At 43.3% G+C, this 22,084-nt stretch overlaps 1 protein-coding gene across 2 annotated transcripts in view; it reads left to right on the top strand.

Moving 5' to 3' along the window:
• mnta (MAX network transcriptional repressor a) overlaps nucleotides 1-20,609 on the top strand; it is a 35,316-nt gene extending 14,707 nt beyond the window's left edge. For both annotated transcript variants that reach the window (XM_080427832.1, XM_080427833.1), the window contains 3 exons: nucleotides 15,388-15,580; nucleotides 17,082-17,515; nucleotides 19,931-20,609. In XM_080427832.1, coding sequence (XP_080283958.1) covers nucleotides 15,388-15,580; nucleotides 17,082-17,515; nucleotides 19,931-20,308 — 1,005 coding nt within the window. In that variant the 3' untranslated portion in view covers nucleotides 20,309-20,609. The remainder of the gene's footprint in view (nucleotides 1-15,387; nucleotides 15,581-17,081; nucleotides 17,516-19,930) is intronic.
• The last annotated feature ends 1,475 nt before the right edge of the window (nucleotides 20,610-22,084 follow it).

Here is a 22,084-nt window from a genome sequence, read left to right on the forward strand (position 1 = left end):
ATGTCTTGACTCCCATGTTGCCTCCGTATAGTGGCCTGATGCTTGAGGCACTACTGTGAGAGAAGCAGCGCTTTGAGGAAAGAGGAACGCAGAAGCACATCCTGTTCTGTTCTGCTCTGTGGTCCTGGGCTGACGCGCACACACACACACACACACACACACACACACACACACACACACACACACACACACACACACACACACACACACACACACACACACACACACACACACACACACACACGTCTCCTCCCTTAAATGTTTGGGGGGTCGGGGGGATCAGGGTCTATGCACGCAATGGACCTGTGAGCAAAGGAGAGGCTTGAACAAGCAGCTTTATGCTGAGCGTGACATTTAATTTTATTTTATTTTTCCTACCCTAAGTTCTGTGCTCTGCTGGGAGCGAGGAGTGGGTCTCTGAGTACACCCGCCGGGCTCATGGGAAATCCTGATTCTATCAGTCCCCCACCCAGAGAGAACCCATGCCTCAGCCAAACGGCCACGTGGTTTTTTGAAAAAGTCCCGTTTCCTTGTTTTATTCCTTCCTGGTTTCGTGGAAGGGAATGACTCAGCGAATTCTTCACTCGGGCCGCACTGCAAACCACACACACGACAAACCAGAATGGAACATGTTTACATGTCTAGTCTTCAGGAATCACACACACACACCACTTAAGCCCTATTCAAATATGGAGCTTGTAGATCGGCTATTTTTGAAAGATATTTTTTTTGAAAGGTTACAAGAGGGACGTCTTCAGTGTAATTGCCGTTACTGATGTCATCAAAAATTTCAAATAATGGCCAACATATCCCTCTCCAGGGCTGTAAAGTATTTTTCGAACCTGCAAGGTTTTTATTTATTTATGTATATTTTACTACAGACAGGCTCCTCCGTGGCTCATGTTCTCTTTGAGTGTGCAGAACAAAGCTGAGGCCATGCTGTAAGCCCCGTTGTACTAGAGCTCCTCCTCCCCCTACCCCTCCTCCTCCTGTCTCTCTCCCTCGCGCCGCCAAGCGAGCGAGCTCCCCGGGCCACATGAGCAGCAAGCACATGGCTAGCCTGAGCCGCGTGACGTCATCCCCCCCTCCCCCTCCCCTCCCCTCCCCTCCACCCTCCTGCTCTCAGCCCCCCTGAGCAGACTGAGACTGAGGCAGGGCTGGCCGTGTTGCCAGATTTCCCGAGAGAAATAAGCAACCCAGGTCTATGAAAAACAAAGCCCAAAAGAAGCGACTATTATATGCCGCGTGTGCACTTTAAACCTATACGCATCGGCTATTTTAAAATATCGCGACGCGTTGTGAGCTTCTAGATCTGGTATTTAAAAAGATAAAAGGTGAAATATTTAGAAAAACATTTTAACAACACAAAACTTGTATGTGGGGGGGTGTCCCTGGTAGTAGCCTTGTGCTGGGCTGGGCTGGGCTGGGCTGCCAACAGGCGGGGAGTGAGCGGACACACAGTGGTAAACACAAGGCTCCATTTCCCCTTGAACCCAGACAGAGCCAACTGAACTGAACCTCTCCAGCGCTGTGGCTCAACACTGCCTCCTATGTGGAGAGAGAGAGAGACCCAACCAGCACAGTCAGAGATGCTGTGTTGTTGTTGATGTTTGTTCAATGCTTTCTACTAGCTCAATCCTTATGCCCCCCCCCCCCCCCCCGGCCTCTAAATTAACCCATTAGGACCTGAGGCCGATTCTACAAATGCCTTCTAGTTCTCACAATTTCAAGATTTTTCTAAAACGTAAAAAAAATAGCAGATCTACAAGCTTGCAGAGCGGCACCAAGTGGCGCACTGTGAGCTTGTAGAGCTGCTATTTTTGAATAGCCAACGCTAAGCTCTAGAATGATACAGATTATTTCCCGGTCTTAATGGGTTAAAGGTGCTGAAGTGATATTTGTGATATTTAAAAGAAGTGTTAAATAGCTCTATATTCTGTTGCTATACAGTAGTGTGTTTGTTCAGTAACAGGGGTCTCCCCATTTCTCTAGCTCTTTAGTAAACTGTGAAAATACATTTTCAGGTCAGGATACCAATTTCATCCAATCAGGAGAGATGACTCAAAATTGGAACAGAAACACCACAACATTGAAACTGATAAATGGGTTCTTTATCTTGGATAAAATTGGTATCCCGACCAGAACATTTATTTTCTGTTTACTTAAGAGCTGGAGAGATGGGGAGACCCCCCCAGTACTGAACAAACTCTCTAAAGCAATGATTACTATCATAATATAGATAGAGCTTGACCTTTTTACCTTTTCTTTTTGACCACCAGAAATATCACTTTCACCACCTTTTTAAAGCCCTATTTTATACTTGTATATTGTATACAAAAGAAGCACTATTTGTGAAAAATCTTGGATAGTTTTCACCTTTAATGATTAGTTTAGTTTATTCTGTAAACTAAACCATTTTCACCAGTATCAATAAAATCACATACATCAACATAAGCAAACTGTTTCATAGACAATGACACACTCAAAATAGGGGAGGCCAGTGAAAAAAGAACTATATTCTGTTACCCAAGAGATTCTGATCATTGCGTCTGGTTGAAAAGTGTTAATGTCCCAAGTGGCCCGGTTTCCCTGAACACAAAATTACACTTTGTGTAATGTCAGCTTCCTTCCTTTTCCTTTTCAAATGGGAAATGAAGGGTGATTGGAGGGTTATACAACATATTTCTTTGGGAATCAGGGTCGTGACAACACTTCGTGAGAGTTTTGAATCCCCGGTAGGCAAGCTGGGAAGTAAGTGGGTCATCTTGTTTAGTGGAAAGTGATTGAGGGTCAACACCTCGTGTTTGAGGCCAGAATTACAGAAGTCATAACTGAAGTATTTTTGTGTGTGTGTGTGTGTGTGTGTGTGTGTGTGGTATGTTATGTGGATGGAACCTGCGTGTGTTATTCCATAATATATCTAGTGGGTTAATAACAACAGTATTAACCAACCCTGACATACTACTAATAGTATTGACTCTTAATAGTCTTGCTGTTGCTTTCTAGTTGATTATTAGAAATGTATGATTCAAGAGTCTTACGTCTTGTGTTTACGAGAACACAAGTATAATTATTTTGTTATGGTTCCTCAGACATAGTTGCATCAATGATAATAAACAAGTAAACAATTACAAATAAATTAAAGGAATAATAGTAATGGGACAGGGATAATGATCCTATAGCGCACTGGAGGTAGTTAAAGGTGCTGTGTGCAAGGTGATGCATCATGTAGTTGCAAATTGTTTGAGGTGATGATTGTTTGTTTGTTGTTCAAACATGAAAAGAGCTTGGCCTGTATCAGCAAATAAATTTGCAATCAGTGCAATATTCCAAAACAAATTGCATTAGAGTGAGATAACAGTATGTGCACTTCGGAGGACTCTCAAAAGTCATTTCCTTTTAAGAGATAACTGTGTTGTACCTGTTTTAAACAGTTTTTTGCAGTTATTGCTAGCTTAAGCCATTTATGCATTTATGTTGTTGTGTGTGTGTGTGTGTGTGTGTGTGTGTGTGTGTGTGTGTGTGTGTGTGTGTGTGTGTGTGTGTGTGTGTGTGCGCGCGCGCGCGCACGTAAGGAGCAAACTTGCATAACTCTGAGGATTTATGAAAATAAAATGGAACCGTCTTGCCACTTCAATATCACCTAAGGCCCTAAAGCATTCATTCCTACTGCGACAGAGGGATGGGATCACATCAAATGGCATGATTGAAAGAGTTTTGCCAAATAGAATGTTTCTAGGGACTCATAGCAACATCCAGACCAAAGGGGCGTTAGGATCACTATCTTAACCAAGAACACATAATTGGGGAAACTAATGAGGACATGTTCACACATGACCCCAAAACGGTTTAACAAAAAGTTTTTTTGTGGCTATTTCCACAGACAAATATTTTATTGTTGAGTCAGGTGCCACGTTGAAGTTCTCTGTTGCAGCTCGAAGGCACAGTAATACAAGGGTTTATGGTTAGCAGCAGTCACAAGACGTGCATGCAGCCAGTCGACCGGTCAGGCAGGCAGAATAGCATGATGGCTGCTGTGGGCCTGAAGTGAGTTTCAAGCTCTAGTCTGATGCCTGAATCATTTTGTCTCCATGAGAGCTATATCGTCTCTGTCGGGTGGAAACAAAAATGTCCAAAACTGTTACTTTTCAGGATTAGAATTCAAAAACAGCAAAAGAGCTTGTGGATCTGCTACTTCTGCTGTTTTTAGGGCATTCATTTACGAAAAAAACACAAAAAGTTACAATATGGAGATAAGAGGTTTCTGCCCGACAGCGATGATATGTAAATTATATTTGCTTATTTTTTTTTTTATTTTTTTTAATGTTTTATCTGAATCAACTTCAGATGAATTGTGTAAAAGAGTGGCTGGATATTTTCTCAACATTGCAGTTACAGGAAGAGAATAGAATTGGGAAAGAGAGAATGGAGAAGAAAGGAACGGAACAACAATAACGGGCAACAGTCAAATCAAATACAAAGTATTAAGCACATAACTATTGTTACGAGGTGCATTGAAAATGTGCAATGGGAAAATGGCACCATAGAAGGCAGAAGTGCTTCTTGTGCAGGTTTAAGACATAATAGGGTTGTAATATACCGAACCGAACTGAACGACCCCGTACCGAACTGAACGTCCCCGTACCGAACCAAATGACCTGTACCGAACTGAACGTCCCCGTACCGTACTGAACCACCCCGTACCGAACTGAACGACCCGAACGACCCTGTACCAAACTGAACGACCCCATACTGAACAGAACGACCCGTACTGAACGACCCGTGCCAAACTGAACGACGCGTGCCAAACTGAACGACCCCGTACCAAACTGAACGATCCGGTACAGAACTGAACGACCCGAAGTTTGTTTGTTTTTTAATGCGGAACTAAAATACACACCAACATATTAAGCTGGTGCACCATTCACAACACCACCACTCCACGTTCAGTGGAGTGTTGGGGATGAGGAGCGCTTGTTTTTCTTACCTCAACGTCCTTAATAGAAAACAGTGAAATAGCTTCTACAGTTTTTTTTTAACCCATTTTGAACAGAATGTGCAATAAAAACATGTTAGATTGAGACAATTTTTTTTGTGTTAAAAGGTTAAAGCGCATTAGTAGGTCAGTGAGAGCCTTGTCTAGGTCGTACGGTGTATGTTACGTGATTGTGACCTGTACTTCTAACGTGCAAAAAAAGAGGAGAAAACAATAGGAGGGCGGGAGGGGAGGGGCTACCCTGCAATGCATTTCCAAATGTCTGCAACGTGGCTTTTTGGGTGCTGCCGGCCCTTTAAGAAAGCCCCCGCCTAGCGCAGTGTGTCTCTGGCTGCTGCAATAGTGAGTCAGTGAGTACAGCATGTACAGCCTGCTCCCCCTCCCTCCCCCTCTCTGCGGGGCCATGTGCTCAGCACTCGCATTGCTTGTGATGGTGCCTGAACAGTGTTTACCTTACACACACACACACACACACACACACACACACACACACACACACGTTTGTGTTACTATACTTGTGAGGACTGCAACGTTTGAGGACGCCGATTTTATGAATGCCATTTTTACCTTTCATTTATTTAATTCTTTTTAGTTTTCTTTTGCATTTGAAAGCATAACTCTGAAGCCGAAAACAGCTGATCTACAAGCTCACAACGCATTGCGTTTTGACGCGTTGTGAGCTTGTAAGATTGTCTGTCTTCGGTGGGCATTAAATGCAAAGGAGCATTAAATCAAGTATGAATCCTTAAATTGTGCGACCATGAAATTTGTCCTCGCAATGTCTTTATTTCTCGAATTCTACTATAGGCTATTTGTGGTGTACATTTGGTCCTCACTAGTATAGTAGCACACACACACACACACACACACACACACACACACACACACACACACACACACACACACACACACACACACACACACACACACACACACACACACACACACACACACACACACACACACACAATGCAGTCTGTGTTTGACAAGAAGTAGAGCAGTGCAGGGGGACAAAGCGGGTCTAGGCGGGGCCTCCTCACCTCTCCTCCATGAATACGAGCAGGAGGAAACAAAAGGTAATTGGAGCCCTGCCTCGTTACCTGCTATGACATGACTTCCCTGTGTTGTTCTCGGCTCGTACAAAACAAGGTGTCAGCTGATCCGCTGTACATAACGTCCCCCCCCTGTCTGCCCTCATTCACCTGGTCATCCACTCGTTTACACAGTTAGTCGATCATCCCCTTCTTGTTTATTTGGGGAAAGACTAGCCTGATCTAGATTGGTGCTACCAGGGTTACCGTATTGTCAAACCTCCAAACCTAGGACCCTTAACTACTGTGGAAATAACTACCCCATTTCCACAAATGCGTGGTCGTCGGACAGAAACCTTTTGTGTTTTTCTTTTCGTAAATTAACGCCCATACTACAGCGTCACACAAAAGCATAAAAAGTATTGAGCTTGTAGATCTGCTACTTTTGCTGGTTTTGAAAATCTGCCATTTTTGCATTTTTTTAAATACCAATGAGTACTATCAGAATATAAAGCCCTTTCATCAGGACGGGGAGCAGTTACTTTAATACTTAGAATGCAACTTTCACCAGAACACACAACATGATACATGTAACACACTCAAACACATGGTGAAAACGGGAACAATTAGCTAATGAATGTTGGAAAACAGGTAAATTATTTTGTGTTTTACATGTATTTGTAGGGACTTGGGGACGCCCAGCTTGACCATGTTTAGTGTTTTACAGGTATTTGTTGGGACTTGGGGACGCCCAGCTTGACCATGTTTAGTGTTTTACAGGTATTTGTAGGGACTTGGGGACGCCCAGCTTGACCATGTTTAGTGTTTTACAGGTATTTGTTGGGACTTGGGGACGCCCAGCTTGACCATGTTTAGTGTTTTACAGGTATTTGTTGGGACTTGGGGACGCCCAGCTTGACCATGTTTAGTGTTTTACAGGTATTTGTTGGGACTTGGGGACGCCCAGCTTTGAAAACGGGGACAGTCCCCCTGGCCTAAAGCAGAGACGTCTGGTCAGCTCAGACCCGGCAGCATGCCACTGTATGGGGTGGCTACCTCAGCAAGCTCTGTGTGTGTGTGTGTGTGTGTGTGTGTGTGTGTGTGTGTGTGTGTGTGTGTGTGTGTGTGTGTGTGTGTGTGTGTGTGTGTGTGTGTGTGTGTGTGTGTGTGTGTGTGTGTGTGTGTGTGTGTGTGTGTGTTGTCATGCCTGATGACTCATAGTCGGTGGCATTCACAGCTGTACACAGTGCCACACTGCCTGCTGTTCCTTGTGGGCAGGAGAGTGAAGGCATTCATCCCCTTGTTTCTGTATCATGAACCCACAATGGTTCTTGCATTTTAATTACTGGTTCTTTAAGTGAGGTGTGTGTAGTGTGTGTGTGTGTGTGTGTGTGTGTGTGTGTGTGTGTGTGTGTGTGTGTGTGTGTGTGTGTGTGTGTGTGTGTGTGTGTGTGTGTGTGTGTGTGTGTGTGTGTGCGCTCGCGTGTGTGTGTGTGTGTGTGTGTGTGTGTGTGTGTGTGTGTGTGTGTGTGTGTGTGTGTGTGTGTGTGTGTGTGTGTGTGTGTGTCATGACAAGGCTGGTGGAGCCATAATACACAAGTATGTAAGGCCTGATTAAATACTTACTTGCGTGCGATCAGAACAGCTTTTTTCCAATGGACGACGCAAAGTGCAAACAAGTATAAACTAGAAAAAGTGCTCCTCGGAGCACAAGTCTCCGCCAGGTCAGGTAGATTACTGTGGCCTCCTGGTGGCGCTATAATAGGCCAATGTGAAAAGGGTGCCATTTCTTCTTAGGCCTTGCACGACAATCGGACACTGCATTCATGATTTGAGGCATTTTGTTCCAAAAATGTGGTTTGCTAAATTAGACCTGCTGGTGGCGCTATAACAGGCCAATGTGAAAAGGGTGGCATTTCTTCCTCTGCCTAGTGGGAATGTGCGTGCAAAATTTCACGGAAATCGCACACTGTGTTCATGATTTGAGGAATTTTGTTCAAAAGGGACCTGTCCTGCAAACTTTGGAAGCCAATGTTAGCCAAGTAGGATGGAATATGAAATATCGGACACATCCATCTTGATCACATGACTATAGAGATACTGTGTACCGATTTGCGTGATTTTTGGACAGAATATGAAGGAGTAAGAGCAAAAAATGTGTATTACAAAACTCAGCCTCCTGGTGGCGCTCTAAAAGGTATATGTGAAAAATGCAGGGCAAAGGTTTTTCCTTGGCCTCTAGGGAGTGTGCGTGCAAAGTTTCACACATATCGGTGCACTAAAAACATGAATGGGCCTGTTATAGCGCCACCATGGGGCTGATGTGAACGTTTTCAAGTGGCATTTCTTCCTGGGCCAAGTGGGAATCTCTGTGGAAAATTTCACGGAAATCACATGCTGCGTTCATGATTTGAGGCATTTTGTTCAAAATGAACCAATCCTGTAAACTTTGGAAGCCAATTTTAGCCAATCATGATGGAATATGGAAAATCAGACTGTGTACCGATTTGCGTGTTTTTTGGACAAAATCTGTAGGAGTAATAGCAAAAAAATTGTTTTGCAAAAGTCTGCCTCATGGTGGCGCTATGACAGGCTGATCTGAAAAATGTGGGGCAGAGGTTCTGCTGTGGCATCCAGGGAGTGTGTGTGCGCAGTTTCATAGTGACCGGGCCAACGGTGGCGGAGATTAGCTGGTCGCAGACAGAAGGACGGACACACACACACACACACGGACGGACGGACATGGGGCAAAACATACTCTCTCGCCATGCCTTTCGGCCTGGCGGAGACAATAAAGTAAGTGAAACTAGTTAATAATTAACTTGGTAAAAAAAAAAACATGCCATACTATGAACATATACTGTACATACACATCATACTATGAACATATACTGTACATACACATCATACTATGAACATATACTGTACATACACATCATACTATGAACATATACTGTACATACACATCATACTATGAACATATACTGTACATACACATCATCATACTATGAACATATACTGTACATACACATCAGAGCTGATTGGCTCTGAGGTTACCGGGGTTTTCAGCTGTTGCCATAGCAACAAAGAAAAGTGCCACTTGAGTACCTAATTTGCAGAAACAAAAAAAAAAGCTTTTTGGCACGTTGGAGACAGAAGTATTGGCCTCCTGGTTTCTGGTTGGATAAAATATCTACACTTTCCATCTGTTGCATGTTCCTGTCCAATGGGATGAGTCAGAAGCCCAGTGTGCTGATGGTGCTAATGAGTACATTGTGACGAGCACATGTGACTCATTAGTCAGTGAAGCATGTGATGGTTTTTTTTCTCTCCCTTTTTTTTTTAGATAACATAGTGAAAGTGAATGTATGTCAGTAGTATTATTAGTAGTATTGTATGCTAGCGACTTTGAGTACCAAGAAAAGCGCTATATAAATTGGATGTATTATTAGCATAGCTCACAGGTTTTCAAAGTGGGGGCCTGCAGCTCCATATATATATATATATATATATATATATATATATATATATATATATATATATATATATATATATATATATATATATATATATATATATATATATATATATATATATAGATATATAGAGATTACTTTGCCAGTTCAACCACTTTCAAACTGCCGTCCCAGTTTTGGGAATGTCATTATTGTCAAGAAAGTGGATCTACAAGCTCACAACACGTGACATGTTGTGAGCTTGTAGATCGGATGTTTTGGCTATTTCCATTTTTTCTTTTAAAGTCATTTCGCAAAACCATTTTGTTAGTCTGGCTATGACTATTTTGTGACTGTATGAAGCAGCATACTAAAGGTGACATTTCTATACATTTTTGTGAGGTTTGTTTTGGGTTCTAAAGGTCCTTACACACCGGGGCGATTTTTTCGTGCGAATAATACGCTTTTTTTAAAAACCTTATAAAGTCAATGCAAGCGTACATGGCGCGAAAAAGCGAAGCGAAAAAGCGTCTTTTAATTATTCGGAACGAGTCCGAATTTTGCGTATATTCGCACATTCGCCGGTGTGTAACCGCCTTAATGCTTTGGAAGGACTTAACTGTACATTTCTGCAGCAGTAGGGCAGTCCACTCCAGACACAGCTTAACCCATTAAAACTGTGTAACCACTTAAACCATTATTTTATACTTTATACTTAAATCGTGAAAATGTGTGCACATTTTTTAATATATATATATTTTTTTTAATCTAATTTTTTTAACTCAAATCTTTGCTTCTGGGGGTCCCTGGAACAAAACATTTTCAGATAGGGGTTGGCTGCCAAGCACATCATTTTGGAGGTCCTTTTTGGAGGTCCTTGACATGAAAAACCATGAGAACCACTGATATAGTAACATAAGTTTTTCAGAAAACTGTTAAGATTTAGAAGACATTTTGTAGAATCGGAACCTCAGGCCTTAATGGGTGGATGCAAATCATTGCTGTCGGGTGGAAACCTCATATGTCCAAAACTGGTACTTTTCAGGAAATAGAAAAGAGAACCTGTGTTCCATGGTTATTATGTTCCAATGTAGGTAGTCATAAGCTCTAGTTAATACTTTTCATTGGCTCAATATTCATAAAACTACTTTCAGTTTCACAAAAAAAATAAGAAAAGGCCAAACTAGCAGATCTACAAGCTCAAAACGCTTTGCGCTTGTAGATCAGCTACTCGTGTGGGACACTGTAGTGTGACAAAGTAGGGAATTCATTTATGGGAGAAAAAAAACAAACAAACATTAAAAGTTCAAATCACAAACCTGTGGAGTATGTAGTGTTTGCATGGTTTGGTGACTGACTGCTCTCCCAGTGGGAAGCAGTCCAGGGCTAACATTGCTCTAATCCTGGATCAGGGCTGCAAACAGGTGCTGAATGAGGCAGGTCCAGCCTTTTGTCCCTTATAGCTATTTATACATTGTCGGTGTGGGGCCGAAACCTTTAATCTCCATATTTCAACTTTTTAAAACATTTATTCTTAGATTAATAACCTGCCTTGTCGTACAACAGCGTTAGGCAAAAAAAGCTTGTAGATCGGCGTAAATGTATTTTTGCGTAAATTAACTCCCTACTTGATCATATTATAGTGTCACACAAAAGGAAATGTGGCACGTTTTGAGCTTGTAGATCTGCTACTTTTGCTGTTTTGGAATTTGAATCCTGAAAAGTACGTTCCACCCGACAGACAATATTCTGCAGTAGACGCACATGTATACCAAGGACAGACTGACGCGCTGAAGCAGCACGCACGCACGCACGCACGCACGCACGCACGCACACACACGCGCACACAGGTCTCTCTCGCATTCACAAATAGAACTTATCTCGCACACAAATGGCTCCATGTGTGACACTACTCCCACACTCTGGTTTATCTGACCATGAATTCTCAACAGGAAGTCCAGCTTTCAGATAAATGCCCTTTTATTATGGCTTATATGAGTCATTCAGCTGCCCGGAAACAGAGCTTGAGCAATGATTTCACACATTATTACAGCCCTGTACTAGAGACAGACAGTGTTGTGATTTCAAGGACGTTTTAGATGTTTTCTTTGTAGATCTTGGTAAAAAAAAGAAGCGATTTTTTTCTAAAACTCAAATCTGTTAAAAGGTTCAGAATCCTGATAGTATTGGGGGAGGAAAGAGTCATAGGCTAACTGATCCACACCCTGATGGTTTGTATAGCTTTCACTTCCAGAGTCAAACTTGTCTCATGATCTGGCTGGTACTGGCATTGTGTGAAGTCGTTGTATTTGTTGTGCGTTCTGTTGTAGGCATTCAGCAGACGCTCTTAATCCAGAGCGATTTACAGTAAGCAAGGTAAACACGAGGTAATACATCAAATGCATAGAAATAGTAATCTAGGACCATAGGTAAACTAAGAACCTATCATCAGTCTAAACAATACATAATCTGTACATTGCAACTATACCCACTAGGATGCCAGGTCTACACATGAACCTGGCATCTGTCTACATAACATGCTGCTGTCTATGATTTCACAATGTTTTGAACGGTCCGTTCTGATGAGTTTCCTAAATGTTTTGGACTGCATCTCCCATGCTTTGCTGCAGTCTGCTGGTACAGGGGGAGTTCCACACGACACACACACACACACACACACACACACACACACACACACACACACACACACACACACACACACACACACACACACACACACACACACACACACACACACACACACACACACACACACACACACACACACACACACACACACACACACACACACACCAGTTTGTTTGGATCTCCTGTATCAGCTGACCTCTTACGGGAAACTGGGTCACAGAGAGCTGTTGCCTGGAAGGGCCGCCCACTTTCCATGTTTGACTCCTCCCCCCCTGCCTTCCTCCTCCTCCTCCTCTCCTCATCATGTGGAGTTTACTCTGAGCCTGTTGTTTTCCTCCAGTCAATCAGGGCTTTTGTAGCAAAACGTTCCTGTTTAGTTTATCAGTCAGAAACATAACCATTCATAACGTCAGTGTTTTGGTGTTCGTTGCCGCCGTGCGGAAACCTCTTATCTCCATATTTTAACTTTTTTTTTTGTGGTAAATTAACGCCCTACTTGAGCATTCTGCAGCGTCACACAAAAGCATCAAAAGTAGCAGAAAAGATCCTACTTTATTTTTTTTACTCGAAACACGGTTGAGCTTGTCGATCTGCTACTTTTGCTGTTTTTGAATAAAAATCCAGTTTTTGAATAAAAAATAATGAGGTTTCCACCCGACAGAGACGTGTTGCTCCTTCCGCCTTCCAGTGATCTAATGATCAGTTTAAACCTGTAATCCATAACTTTTGAGAGAGTGGTGAACAAACATTTTATTTTGACCAATCTTGTATGTTAATGTAGTATAACTAACACAACTGCAGTGGTTGTATTTGGTCTCCCTGCTCTTTTATTTATTGACGAATACATTTAGATCATGTGGTCTGTTAAGGACCACTACTGGTTGACAATGGCTATAACCATTATTTTATACTTTGGGCTATTAAAACATAGCAGATCTACAAGCTCATAGTGCGGCACCGATTTGTGCAAATCTTTGAATATATACGTTATAAAGCAAACTTTTGTAACTCAAATCTTTGCTTCATGGTGGTCCCTGGAACAAAACATTTTGAGATGGGGGTCCGGCCCACTGCCAAATACGTATCTAAAAATGTTTTCTGAATCCTAACAGTATGTTGCTATATCAATGGTGCTCCAACTTTTCCATGTCAAGGACCCCCAAAATGATATTTATTTGGCCGCGGACCCCCCCATCTCAAAATATTTTGTTCCAGGGACGGAATCGGAGTTAAAATGTTCGCTTTAAAACATATATATATATTTAAAAAATTGCATGTTTCAAAAAAATAGCAGATCTACAAGCTCATAGCGCGACACTTGCGCTATGAGCTTGTAGATCTGCTATTTTTTAATAGCCAAAAGAAATCTATCTAATCTATCTAAATGGCACAGATGCTTTTCCGGTCTTAATGTGTTAAGTCATTCTAAGTGGTAGGAATGTCGGCCCTCGCGCAGAGGACCCGGGTTAGAATCCTGGGTAGGACGAAGTGACGGACTCCAGCTTGAACTTCCACTGAACATTAAGTGTGTCTGAGAATTCTGATCCTCAGCAAAAAAAACTGAATCCATTGTTCAAATGATGATGAAGCTCTGGTCCGTGCTTAATAACAAAATGATATCGTCCCTCCTATCCCCATATTCTAACGGTTTGTGTTTTTCTGTCAATTAACGCCCTACCTGATCACACTACAGCGTCACACAAAAGCATCAAAAAGTAGCGTGAGCTTGTAGATCTAGAACACACATTTGCCCAACAAGAAGTTAATGGTGGAAGAAAGGCATTTCGGAGCCACTGATGGTGCTTAGAGTCCTCTTGGCTGGCTGATGGCTTTCATAAGGGCTTAATCCATTAAGACCGGGAACACATCTGTGTCATTTTTAGATCTCTTTGGCTATTCAAAAAAATAGCAGATATACAAGCTTGTAGATCTGCTCTTTTTTTTTATCGTGAAAATTTGTGCAAATCTTTGAATATATATTTTTAATAAAGCGGATATTTGTAACTCAAATCTTTGCTTCTGGGGATTCTACAGTTTTCTGAAAAACGTATGTTTCTATATCAGTGGTTCTCAAACCTTTTCATGGCAAGGACCCCCAAAATGATATGTATTTGTCCGCGGACCCCCATCTCAAAATATTTTATTCCAGGGAGTAGGGACCCCCAGAAGCAAAGATTTGAGTTAAAAAATGTATATATATATTCAAAGATTTGCACACATTTTCCTATTTTTTTTCAACAAGCATATAGCGCGGCACTCGGTGCCGTGCTATATGCTTGTATATCTGCTATTTATGAAAAAAAATCGAATAGCCGAAGAAATCTATAAATGACACTGTATGCGTTCCAGGATTGAATGGGTTAAGCTTTAATTCATAGTCAAAAGGGAGGATCATGAATGACATCTGGTTGGAGCGTAGCAGAGGAGAGAGCCACTCACCATGTCGTTATGGACTTTATTAAGGGAGTTGTCATGAGAGACGATGACAAGAGAGAAGATTAAATCCTCCTCCACTGACCCGACAAGAACCCCCCCCCCCCTAAAAAAACAATCCTTGCAAGCAAATGATTTATTTGTGGTTCTCAAAATGGAGTCTAGGGGGTCCTTGATGGGGTTCCAGGGGGTCCCCATAGGTTTGTTAAGCATTCAAAATCAGTTCAACCACTTTAACCCTATTTAATACTTCGGCTAATAGAAAATAGCCGGTCTACATCTATGCTCACAACAACCTGTTTTGAGGTTGTATATCTGCTATAGAAACATGGGGGGTTGCGGCCAAATACATATCTATCCTTGACATGAAAAGTTTGAGAACCTCTGGGTTAGAGGGCACACGAAGGGACAGACAACTAATTCCTCCCTGACCACTACCAGCCTGAACACCATTCTGACTGGCACATGTCACTGCTGCTGGTCCAAATCACTTTCTGATGTCCACAGAGAAAGACATCTTTTTTTTTACCCATTAAGGCCTGAGGTTCCGATTCTACAAAATGTCTCCTAAATCCTATAACAGTTTTCTGGAAAACTTATGTTACTATATCAGTGGTTCTCAAACTTTTTCATGTCAAGGACCTCCAAAATTACATGTATTTGGCCGCCGACCCCCATAAAAAAATATTCAAAGATTTGCACAAACTTTCCCGATTTTTGAATAGCTCAAGTATAAAATAATGCTCTAAGTGGTTACACAGATGCGTTCCCGGTTTTTAATCGGTTAAATAAAAACGTTTCCTCTGTCCGTGTGTTTTACCAGACCTTAAAGCGCAAGGAGAAGGAGTACGAGCACGAGATGGAGCGCCTGGCGCGGGAGAAGATCGCCACACAGCAGCGCCTGGCCGAGCTGAAGAACGAGCTGAGCCAGTGGATGGACGTGATGGAGATGGACCGCGTGCTGCGCCAGACGGTGCAGCCCGAGGAGGACCAGGCCTCCACCTCCACTGCCTCAGGTATACCTTCCACCTAACCGGAACCTTCTACAGACAGTGCTTCTCAAAGTGGTGCTCCTTTGGGGAGGGGGGGGGGTCCAGAGCAGGGGTCCCCACATTATTTTGGGGGGGTCCCCTGAGGATTAGCTTAATGTGCAACATTGTTTTCTCACTCATCAGTAAACAAACCAGCATACAGTATAAGTGTATACAGGGTATGTCTGCACATTTCTAAAGTTACAATTTCATTACTTTTAAGACCTTTTTAATACCAAATTGTCAAATATTACGTAAGAAAGAGGCAAACATTGTGAAAATAGCCAATCTACAAGCTCACAACGCGAGGCGTTGTGAGCTTGCAGTTCGGCTATTTTCCACATTAGTTATCTGTGGAACTAATATATCAACTAAATGTGTTGTTCCAATTCCAAGTTAATAGATGATTATTTTGGGGGGTCACGGACTGAAAAGTTTGGGGACCCTTGGTCCAGAGGGTCCCCATCAAAAGGATGAATAGTTTATTGTGATGCAACATGAGCTTGCAGATCTGTTTTTGCACATTTTGAATTAGTTTTTACATGAGTGACCATTTCATCCTTTTTACAATTTCTGCCTATAATGACATGCCCAAAACAAGGACGCTAGGTTGAATGTCTAAAAGAATGCCTAAAAGAGAGAATGTATAAGAATTATCTCCAGACTTGTGTAGAATTCTGTACATGTACAAATGTAATCGACATATATCTTCTCTTACGGGGGTCCCTGGGAAATCTGTTCAAATGGGGGTCCGTGGCCAAATACGTATCCATTCATGTCCTTGAAATAAACTGTATGTCCTTGATATTTTCATGTCAAGGACCTCCGGTTAGAGGGTGTACAAATGGGTTTGTACACTCTCTGACTACAGAACTTCAACGGTCCATTTGGTTCCTAACTTTCAATTGTTTAGCTGGAAACCCCTCATTTTGAACCACTGTTCTACAGCAAGGCTTTATGTATTTAAACAAGACCAGGAGACCTGGTTCTGCCAGACCCAGAAGGAACACATTCCTAGTAGGCAACACACCTACAAACCACTTTATAAGTTAAAAGTATAAATCATTTTAGGCTTTTTGTGTGTGTGTAGCATTTTGTGTATAGGGGTATTTGGTTGTAGATTTGTGTATAGGCTAGACCAGCAAACCTTCCAGTCTGATTACATTCACCTGTCCCTTGTCAGTCAGTGCACAGAATATGGGCAGAAGGGCTTTATGTTATGTTATGTTCATTTATTTGATATGGACATCACAATTACATTGGATTTGAATCCAGCATTTCATAAGTTTAGGTAATTTACTATGCTGCTTGTATAGAAATAAACCTCTGAAATAAGTTATATAGAGTTATATAAGAGAGACAGACCGACCGACAGACAAAGCTTCCTGTAGGCCGACCCCCTGGGTCTGGCAAACACAAACTATCATGAACAGACATTACTACAGATCATGTATCATTTGTCATTGTTGCTGCTGTCGTCCTGCAGAAGGTGAAGACATCATGGACGATGACCTGGACGATGACGCCGCCCCCAGAGTGCCGCCCCCCGCCCCCGGCACCACCGCTGCCTTACCCACAGCCACGCCTCAAGCCTTGCAGCCCAAGGTCCACCCGACTGTGACCCCCACCCTGATGTCCACCCCACCCACCACCACCACCCTGGTCACACAGCGCATCTCCATCCAGCACCAACCTCTTCAGCCTCCTCAGTTCCAGCCTGTGACTCTCTGCCCCCAGCAGCCCCTGTCCAATAAGCCCACGGCTCCATACACCCCCAGCGCTGCAGCCCTCTCCTCCTCCTCCACCCCAGCACCCATCCAGGCCCTGCTCCCCACCCACACCAGCCTGCAGCCCACCGTCATCGCCCACGCCGCCGCCTCCCACGCCTCGGTCATCCAAGCGGTCAACCACGTCATCCAGGTATGGGCTGTCAACAATCCATTGTTCCCTAAGCAGAGGTTCTATGTCGAGTACTTTTTTTTTTGATGAATAGTATAATGGACCCTTCGCTACCCTTCCTTGTCCAATGCTAGTTTAGCAACCATCGTTAAGCTGGCATATGGTCTGGCAAGGTTTCGTCACCTGTCATAGCTGTCAATGTCATTTCGAATGTCATTTCGGATTCCGCACGTTAAAGTATAGGAATTATAGGAAGAGTACGAGAAAATGTGTTTGTCTATTTATTAACTGCTACTGTAGTCTTACCCTGCGGTACATGCAAACTCCTGTTACAGTCATGGATTAACTTCAACCTGGTGTTTGCACTTTCTCCATTTACGGTCCGTACATCTATATAAACGTTCAGATTTCAAATATAAAGTGCTTACCCCATGGCCACGAATGTTACAATTATGCATGGGCCTCTCAGAAGTACCCGTATATTCCGCATTGTTCAATGAAAGCATTTACATTTTTTCTCATAGAGTTATAATGTATCAGAGTGCAATACACCTCCCAAACGATAGGGTCGCGCAGTTGAAAGCATATGGAGAAAATGCGGAGAAAATGGCCACCGATCGGATTAAAATGCTTTTTATTGAACAATACGGATGATACAGGTACTTCTGAGAGCCCATACATAAATGTAACATCTGTGGCCATGGGGTAAGCACTTCATATTTGAAATATGAACGTTTATGTACATGTACGGACCGTAAATGGAGAAAGTGCAAACACCAGGTTGAAGTTCAGTTCATATTACTCCCTCTAACATTTCCCGTGTTTTTAGTTTATTGAAATAATGTCATGCACATTTTTCCAGTGCATAACCTACTGCAGGCCTTGTTGACTAGATTTAGAAGAGATTTTGAAGCGATTGCTCCTGAAATGATCGATTATTTATAAGGGGAAAAGCCGTCATTTAACATGCAAGTCAATGGGTGAGAAGCAGAGCTTGCCAGACCTGGGTGTGACTAACTTCGCACCACCATCACAGAGTGGAGTGGGTGGGGCTTAGCGAAGGGTCCATTGAGGCCTCAAAACACTCCATCAAAACAAACCTTCAAATCTCTCTCTCACACACACACACACACACACACACACACACACACACACACACACACACACACACACACACACACACACACACACACACACACACACACATGCATAGAATAAAAAGGATGGCAAAAAGAATGGTTAAAGCTCACATTTTTGTTAATGTCAATATCAGGGGCATTTTTAGGGTCAGACCTTTAGGGGTGCTTAGCCCCTACTGTGTAATTCATGATGCGATTGGTTCTTTTTGACAGTGTCATACGTCCAAGTATAAATTGGGATTAATGCATATAGTGCCTTGAACATTTTTTATATGCTGACATGCTGACATTATACAAATGTATTTAATATTGCGTTGTTGTGGGCAATGCACTCAGGTAACATCATTTTGACCTTACTCTCTCACCTGAACCTGGCTTTTTTCTTGAAAATGTTAATTGAATATCCATCTATTTGGAAAAACTAATTATCAGTAAGTGATTATTAGATTCATTGTCCATAAATGAGCTGTAAATATACCATAAAGCCCACTTTACTTTTTTTCTTTTACTCTTCTGCATTTCTAAGACAAATATTATACTTTTGACTCCACTACCTTGTCATTACTTTTAAGTATAGTATACTCCAAAAGTGTACTCATTGTGACTGTCCAACACTGCAAGTTTGAATAATTTGACCAGGCTGATCATTCTCACCTGTCATTTGAAATACCTGTCACAGTAAGGGTTCAGGCTAATTGAGAATCTTTTCAGGTAGAACTATAGGATCACACTTTTTGATTGCCTGCGAGTTTGGCCTTTCTTCCTGCTCCTACAAAAACCATAGAAACCTCGACCACATCATCACAGAGTTTGATGCCCAATTTACTTCCCTATAAGTCATCTCCTCAACCCTGCTTGGGCTAGTTCCTTCTGTCTAGTGCCAGGAAGGCGTAAGAGCAGACATCTTCATTGGAAATTAATAAAGCTGATCTGCCATCACCAGAAATGACTGAATAGAGATTGTGGCCCTAAGCAACCGCATAGACTGCTTATGCCATTACATTACACGATGACCTGACGAAGATATAATAGACATAGAAACGTTGTGTTCCTGCCTTGCAGCCTGTTCTATTAAAGAAAAAGGCTCCAATCCTCCGAGTTGCTCCAGTGCCTTCATTATTCAGCGTGTGTCTGCTCCTGAGATGCACTGGACCAGCTTGATTTAGGCTTGAGGCGTGGTGGAACCTCCCTTTATTTTGTTTTTTAAGATTTGAGTGTGTAATAATTATGTCCAAAATACGGATTGATTATTTTATTAAATGATCGATTATCGATGATTTTTCACCCCTACATCCAGGCCGGTGGTCCCAAACACATCGCCCATCTGGTGCCTTCTACCACCGCCGTTGGCCCCAGGCACCACCACCACCACCAGCCCATCAGCCACATCACGGTGCACCCGGTGCCGGTAGCCCACCTCAGCCAGCATCTCCCCGCCCTGTACTCGCAGCCTGTGGCAGCCACGCAGCCGGCCATGTTGGGCCACATCACGCACACCCTCACCCACGCGCAAGTGAACGGCACGGCGCCCGGCCAGCCCTCGGCCACCATCGTGGGCAAGCAGACGGCGGTGGGCGCCCAGGTGGTGGCCCACCACCACCAGCAGCTGGTGGGTCAGACTATGACTATGGTGACCATGCCCTCCTTCCCCGTCAGCACCCTGAAGCTGGCCTGAACCCCGGCTTGTTAGAACCAGGCCGCAGGCGGGCCGAAGAGGCGCCCGGTTAAGAGCCCCACCTCCAGGTCGTGGGGGAAAACCGCAAGGCCCCTCAGACCAAGCTGGCCACCAAGCCCTACGGAGAGGGGGGGGAGCTGGAGGGGAGAGACACGCCGATCCGCAGAACTGCATTACAACTCGGGAAGCGTTAACCGCCATTGAAGATAAACTCGGAACATTCCAAAAGGACACACATAAACCAGTTTCCGTAACGTTTGTGCCCCTGTGGTTTCTCTGACAGGTGAATGCAACTCTTGATCCCGAAGTATAGAGGGTGTCTGCAAGACCGATGGCTTGCGCTGGTCGTGTGATCACGTGGATTAGCTTGTGTCAGGATGCACGGCGGTAGAGAGTCCCAGGTATTAGATTGTGTCAGGATGCACGGCGGTAGAGACTCCAGGTATCCTCATGTGCCCCATCTCACTTCCCACGTACGACTGCAGATACTGGAGCAGTAGTTTATAGTGATGAAGAGAGCGATTCAGAGCTCCATTTTTATTGAGGATGGCTAGCACCACCGCTGGCCTTGTGACAAGTTCTGAACAAAAGCCACTCAGTAATATATTCAATGATTGCCACTGTTCATGCATTTTCTAGACCACTTAAGCCCTGTAAAATATCGGAAAATAGCCAATCTACAAACTCCAATCTACCTTGTTCAATAAATCTGCCCAGCATACGGATGCCAGGTGCTAATGTGGTTAACATAAACTTAAATTATGATATTATCAAACATAAATATCAAACATATCAGTCTACATTTCCTAAAAGGAAATGCATGTATTGAATTCAGTCTGACCAGATTAAGCAGGGATAAAACATTATCCCCACCGGCCATCAAAAGCCGGGATATCAAAAGCAGAGGCATGGACTTGCATGACATTATCCGTTTAGGTACCAGCCAGTTGGCACAGATCCACGTTCTCGGTGTGTGTGTGTGTGTGTGTGTGTGTGTGTGTGTGTGTGTGTGTGTGTGTGTGTGTGTGTGTGTGTGTGTGTGTGTGTGTGTGTGTGTGTGTGTGTGTGTGTGTGTGTGTGTGTCATTCAGTAGTAGCGTCTGTCTGTACACTGGTCTTATACCTAGTTGTGCACTGGTGTCATGCACTGAAATATCTGATATACAAGCTCACAACGTTGTGATCAGATATTTTCAGTGTGCAACACGGAGCGCAACCAAGTGTATAAGCGTTGGTGTGACAGCAGCATAGAATCAGGGGTTCCATGGCGCCATAACAGAGCACACTGAAAATGTGATCACAAGCACCTCCTCCTCTCCAGTGGAGGCACGTGGCCGGCGGGTGCGAACTAAATCCCGGGCCTGGATTGTAACAACCCCCCCCCCCCTCTCTCTCTCTCACTCTCTCTCTCTCTCTATCTCTCTGACTCCTGCTGTGGTGTAGACAGTATACCGCAGTAATGCTGCATGCAGTACTTTTGCACCCCCTGCTGTGCAAATGCCGTAATGGCCTAAAAAAAAAGACGAGGAGGAAAATGAATGTAGACGTTTCTTTTTTCTGCTCATACTTATTTGAAGTTGAAGTTCACCACGTATGTTTTGGGATATGATTAGAATTGCTCCGTGAACTTAGATGTACATTACATTAGTGGTTCTCAAAGTGGGGTTCAGGGGGTACCCAGCGAAATGATTGATAGTTAGGAACCAAATGGACCCTTATTAATCTGAGAATGTTCAAATGGAGCCAAATGGACCGTTAACGGGTGCATTTGGTTCCA

Source organism: Gymnoscopelus braueri (genome assembly GCF_963280865.1).
Source record: "Gymnoscopelus braueri genome assembly, chromosome: 5".
NCBI classification, from domain to species: Eukaryota; Metazoa; Chordata; class Actinopteri; order Myctophiformes; family Myctophidae; genus Gymnoscopelus; species Gymnoscopelus braueri.